We start from the raw sequence: 6000 nt of genomic DNA, 5'->3' as shown, positions 1-6000 counted from the left end.
GTGCTAGGAGCGGGAGCCCGGTTGTAGAGCACGGTCTCCCCGCTGGGATGCATACCTGGGAGATTAACCATTTACACACTCAGGGAAACAGCTCGAGGCGAGGTCCTTGGTAGCCTCCCTGGGAGTCCCACAAGCCCCCCAACATACACGTGCCGGTGTGGCACACCACCGGAAGTCACGAGGCCCGGGCCGCAGGCCAGGGCCCAGGCCACGCCCCCACGCCGCCTCCAGCGCGAGCGACGCCGGCGGGGCGGGTCCAACTCCGGAAGGGGCGGGGCCATCGGGTCGCCTTAGAGCCCTCCACCGCCACCCGCTTCCTTTTCCGTCGGCTGCGAGCGGAGGAGCACACGCGGCTTGCCGCCGGCCATGAGGTTGTTGGCGGCCGGGGGGCAGCGCCCGCGGGCGCGTCGCCAGGCCTTTCCAGGTGGGAGTCTCGGCGATCTCAGTCCCTCCGCTCTTTCCGCGGGGAAGCCGAGCCCTGGTGGCAGCCCACAGCCGCCTCGGGGCCTGCAGCTCTTGGGTCTCTCTCCCGGGGCCTCCGTGCCGGGGGCCTCCGTCCCTCGCCGGGTCTGCGCAGCCTCTGCCCTCGCCCCCAGCTGACGCGGCTACGAGCTTTCTTCCACGACATCTGCTCAGTCGCGTTTTGTGAGTAACAACCGCCTGCGGGTTTTAACGGACCCTTCTCTTAGCCAACGCCGGTTTCGACTGTCCTCAGCTCAGAAACGAGGCCTGTGGCTCAGCTGGATCCACAGGGAAGGCGCGGCCAGTGCGCCCCTGTGGTCGGTGTCCCTGGTGAAGCTGCGTTTCCTCGTGTGCGGCCTGGGAGGTGTCGCGTCTCTGTAATCGGCTGCACGGCCTTAGCGGGAGGGATTCTTCTCTTAGATGTTGAGACCCTTAAATCTGTAAATTTCTTTAAATTGTTGAGAGCACAGTTTACCTATTGACATTAACGGTTATGGTTCGGACACAGTGGAGCTACTTACGCGTTTGTTCTGGATCTTCCATTTCTAAGTAGAACCTAAAAATGGGCATTGAAGCTGGAGAACAATGTGTACCATACAGGGGAGCCTTAGGCCTTAAACGCCTGCTGTATCTTTAGACGCTGGCGTTTACTTAGGATGTCTGTGTCTGCACGTGGTACAGAAACTGGCCAACGGCTAGGAGACCGTGTTGCCTGTTGAAGAAAAGTGAGTTAGAAATGATATCTCATCGGTAGGACCTAGTATAGTTGTCAATGTGGCTTATTTTTCCTCTTCCCGAATTTAAATAATTGTTGCACCCAGAACAATTTTAACAGGACAAGTCCGGTGGCTTACAGTAGTTTCTATTTGGTGTTATCACCCTTACTGAGACCGTGTAGTTGATAGTTCCTATGCATCATTTATTAAACTGAAATTTCCCGAGTCATAATTATTCATAACCAATAGTCTATTCCCAGTATTATGTGAAATGTTTCAGCATTTTAAGACTTGAAAATGATAGATTGTTTTGCAGGGCCCAACATTTCATGTGCTTTCATAAATCATTTCCAATAGCTGTCTGGTTCAACGATTTATCCTCTGCTAGGACAAGATCTGTGGCCCTAGCCGTGCCCTTTGCTGTACCTCAGTGATTTTCCAGGCAACTTGGGACTTAATTCTACAGAACTGTGTCCAATAATGATGCCGACAAAACTTAACTGCTCTAAAACCAGATTTGCCATTGCAATGCTTTTAGTTGGAGGTCTGCCACACTTGATTTAATATATCTGACCTTTAACCTGGCTCATTATCTTATCCTTGTCAAACTCTGAGACAGAAAAGCAATGGCTTGGGTACTCATTAACACCATCATGTCTTAAAATCAATACTGCCACAGTAAAGAATATAAATATACCTGCTATTTTTCCCACCCCTGCTAATGATCCCATTTGCAGCTTGGAATTAAGGTCTATAATCAGACAGAAGGACTAACACATTCTCAAATCATTGTAGAAATTAAACTTTAAATTGATCAGTTTTAACTACCAAAAAGGTAGAATTAAGCAGCAAGTACATTCTTGAGTCCCATTATAGATGTGTTGAACAGCAAATAGAAATTAATTCTACTACATGGTCTCAATATTAGTGTTTTTTTTAATTGGTCAGGAATTTTTTTTTTTTTTTAACTATGGTTATGTTATGGTTCATGATGGGGGGGGGGACTAGAACAGGACCATTCCTGCGTATAGGATGCCAAACATGCAAATACAAATAAAAATTTACCTAAAAATATTAATTTACAGATACAACAGAGACTATGAGTTGAAGATGAATCAAGGTTATTATGAATGTTTTCCAGAAACATAAAGGATGACTAAACCTCCAGGAAGCACAACTGCATGTAACAAGGTACCAAGGGTTACTGTTAAATTGTGGGTTTGTTTTTTTTAATGTATTGTTCTGAAGCACAGCAAAAAGTGTTTGATACATTTTTTGACATAGAAAGGTTTAATAACTGGCACAATGATGACTTAAATTATTTTTGCCGTTTACCCAGCTGATGGTTTCTTTGAAGAAATAATTTATGACTGAGTTGCCAGTTAACTATATTGAGATTATGTGAATTCAGCTAAAATGCAATTTTTTTTTTTTTTACTGAAATCAGTGAAATTTCTTTTCAGCAATATAGGTAACTGCAAGTGAATGGACAAGTTCTTAGCTGTGGTGTTTTAAAATTCTTCATTGCCTCAGGTAATCAATTATGATTGTCAGGCATCTATCGATAATTAAAAAGGGCTGGGACCATTCCTGTTAGTTGCCCTGTTAGGTACAAAACGATTTTTACTATTGGTTTCTGTTTTTCCCCCCCAGGTGTGGCCTGTGACATTTTTGGAAGAAAAAAAAACAAAAGAATTGGTCAAGAAGATAAGAACTGAAGCAAATTATGAAAAGTAATATTTTATTTAACAATGATCAATAAATTATATAGAAAATCACAATAAAGTTATATAGAAAACACATGCTTGAATACTTTTAATTGATGGGCATTAAAACCTGTTTTCTTTAAAACATCAGGTCCTTTAAACCACTCCATTCTCATAGTCATTAGTCAGACTTGTTTTTTACATACTTGAGGAATAGTATGTTAACTCACTTATTTGTGGAAAGTAATTCTTCAGATGGCAGGCAACTGGGGAGATTTCCAGAACCCCCAGTTGTCACAGCCTTTCTTGCCTTAGGGTTATCTGGAGAGGCCCTAACCTGTGTACTAGAGGACCTCCCTTCAGAACCTGTTTATCTGAAATAATACAATCCTGTTATCCATTGCCTCAGTTACCCACAGTCCAAAAGGGTTACATGGAAAAATCCAGAAGTAATTCCTAAGTTTTATAATTGCAAGCAGTTCTAAAGAGTGAGAATCTTTTATTCAGTACATTGTAGGTTAGTAGCTATTAGACCTGTTATTGTGCCTCATTAAGCTTTATTACAGGTACATATAGGAAAAAGTTTGCTACTATTAATGCTTTCAGGGTACCCATGTGGGATCTTGGAATATACCCCATGGATAAGGAGGACGAGTATAGTTGGAAACTCCCTAATGAATTGCCCCTCACAACTAGCTTCACCTGTAACCTATAAGTTTTAATTTGCTTTTATCAAATTATTACAAAAAGTAATCACAATCCTAGCACAAGTAATTAAGGAAAACGGTGGGTGGGCAGTCCAGTCTTCCCAAGACTTTAGAATTTATGAAAATTCTAAGAATGAACTCTGTTCCTACCTTGGTGAAAATCTGCCTTATTTTCCTCTATTGAGTCTCATTGTAATAACTTGTATATTTTCTCATGGTTTCTTTTTTCAGAGAAGGTATCTGCCCTCTCAAAATGAAGACTATTTGTTTCTTTGCCTTCTGGTACCTTATAACCAGTTAGGTTTAAATAGCCAATTACTGCTTAATTTGACTTAAAATTCCTTTTTTTTGTTTAACCTGGCTTATTAAAAAATGGAAACATTTTGAGGCTTTTCCTGACTCCCTAAAACTACATGTGATGGACATGTCAATATTTAGTAAAACAAAAAGTCCTTAAATTTGAGACTTCTGGTTATATAAATTAATTTACTCAAGGTATCAGTTCTCAAGTGCAAGAAAAAACTAATCTGTAGGTATTCTAAAGTGCTATTGCCATCTTGTGACAAATGGAGGGAACTACATAAAAGTTACCATTTTTTTTACATTGCTTAACTTGAAACATTCAGTATTTTTATCTGTTGCCCACTGGTATGCTGGGCTAGCCAGAATTGTTTTTTAAAAGATTCTCCTAAGTTTTAAATTTCTGCTTGTTGGCTTTGAGATTTGAATTACACTAATTATTAGCAATTTCAAAAGAGCATATTTTATATTTCTAAGGTGGCATTCTAAAATACTCCTATACACAATATTACCTGAAGCATTACTTCAATATCACACTTTTTCTACTGCTGAAGTAGGAATGAGGAAAATTCTCAGATTGCCTATTCATCACTAGCGAAAACAGCTGTCCCAGGTCCATATGTGGCAATAAACTGTAGGAGCTGTTGCTGGCACTGAGTCAGATAGATATCCCTTTGTTCTAAATATTCTTCATTATATAGTTCGAATGGAAATACTGCATTTGGAGCAACACAAAATGCAGTAGCCCCTAAGAGAAGAAGGAAAAAAAGCACAAATTGGAAATAACTACTTAAAATGCTAAAAATGAAATAACATTTTCAACAAAATAGTTTCATAAGTTCTGACCTATTTAATAGGGTATTTCAATAATCACTTGAATCTGACTTTTTTGAGACCCAGTTAATGTTCAGTAAATTTACACACTGGTACCAGGGCCAATGGAAGACATGTTTACATTTTAAATTTTGGAAACTAGAAATTTGCCTTATATTGCACTAGTCATTCCACTTTTGAAGCTGACTGGTTATGTAAATAGATAAGGTATTAGAAGGTAGGGAAATACTATATTTGATAAAGTTGAGGATAAAGACATCATTGTACATTTTGCAGTTATTAAGAACTGTTAACAAAGACAAACCTATGCAATAGAATAGGAGTCTAGAAATACCCTCACATATATATCATCAAATTATTTTTAATAAGGATTCAATAGGGAAAGGACAGGCATTCCAGCAAATGGTGCTGGGAAAATTAATATCCACTAGCAAAAGAATGAAGTTGGTCCCTTCCCTTACATATACAAAATTAACTCAATAAATCCAAGGCCTAAATATAAGAACTAAAACTGCAAAACCCTAAGAAGAAAACAGTGAGGAAATGCTTAATAACTTTGATTCAGCAATGTATTCTAAGACAACACCAAAAGCACAGGCAAAAGAAAATAAATTAGACCACATTGAAATAAAAAATTGGTATACTTCAAAAGAAAAGGCAACACTTTTCACTTTAGACATTTCTCCAAAGATACACAAATGGTCAATAAGCACATAAAAAGATGCACAACATCACTAGAAAAATGGAGCCCCTGCCAGTCAGCTCAGTGGTTAGTGTCAATCCTTTACCGGTTTGATTCCCCATCAAGGACACATACCTCGGTTGCAGGTTTGATCCCCAGCGCTGGTTAGTGTGTGTGGAAGTCAACCAATCAATGTGTCTCTCTCACACTAATGTTTCTCTCCTTTCTCCCTTCCACACTCTAAAAATTAATGGAAAATATCCTCCATTGAGGATTAAAAAATAATAAAAATAAAAATGTAAATCAAGCCATAATGTGACATCATGTCATAACTATAAGGATGGCTACTATCAGAAACAAAAAGCTTGGCTGGTGTGGCCCAGTGGTTGAACATCTACGTAAGCACAGGGAGGTTGCTGATTCCATTCTGGTCAAGGCAAATGCCTGGGTTGCAGGCTCCATCCCCAGCTGGGGTTGCTCAGGAGGCAGCTTATTGATGTTGATGTTTCTATATCTCCCTCTCCTTTCCCCTCTCTCTAAAAATAAAAAACATTTTTTAAAAAGAAATTGGAACTCTTGTACATGGTGGGAAT

At 40.1% G+C, this 6000-nt stretch overlaps 1 protein-coding gene, 1 long non-coding RNA gene and 1 other non-coding gene across 6 annotated transcripts in view; 2 read left to right on the top strand and 1 right to left on the bottom strand.

Moving 5' to 3' along the window:
• The first annotated feature begins 284 nt into the window (after nucleotides 1-284).
• LOC118718339 lies at nucleotides 285-2978 on the top strand. The gene is made up of 4 exons (XR_004987775.1): nucleotides 285-424; nucleotides 2264-2369; nucleotides 2650-2711; nucleotides 2832-2978. It is a non-coding gene; the product is annotated as an uncharacterized LOC118718339 (long non-coding RNA).
• Nucleotides 2475-2561, top strand: LOC118718687. Its single transcript, XR_004987879.1, has one exon. It is a non-coding gene; the product is annotated as a small nucleolar RNA SNORD87 (small nucleolar RNA).
• The window catches only part of MCMDC2 (minichromosome maintenance domain containing 2), a 34916-nt gene continuing 31741 nt past the window's right edge, over nucleotides 2826-6000 (bottom strand). For 3 of the 4 annotated variants that reach the window (XM_045581456.1, XM_045581457.1, XM_045581458.1), the window contains one exon: nucleotides 2826-4639. In XM_045581456.1, coding sequence (XP_045437412.1) covers nucleotides 4473-4639 — 167 coding nt within the window. In that variant the 3' untranslated portion in view covers nucleotides 2826-4472. The remainder of the gene's footprint in view (nucleotides 4640-6000) is intronic. The other variant, XR_006741583.1, reaches the window with a different exon arrangement.

This window comes from Pipistrellus kuhlii, unplaced genomic scaffold (assembly GCF_014108245.1).
Source record: "Pipistrellus kuhlii isolate mPipKuh1 unplaced genomic scaffold, mPipKuh1.p scaffold_m20_p_14, whole genome shotgun sequence".
Classification (NCBI taxonomy): domain Eukaryota; kingdom Metazoa; phylum Chordata; class Mammalia; order Chiroptera; family Vespertilionidae; genus Pipistrellus; species Pipistrellus kuhlii.
The sequence above is the reverse complement of the archived record's forward strand: the minus strand, read 5'-3'. Positions and strand labels throughout refer to the sequence as shown.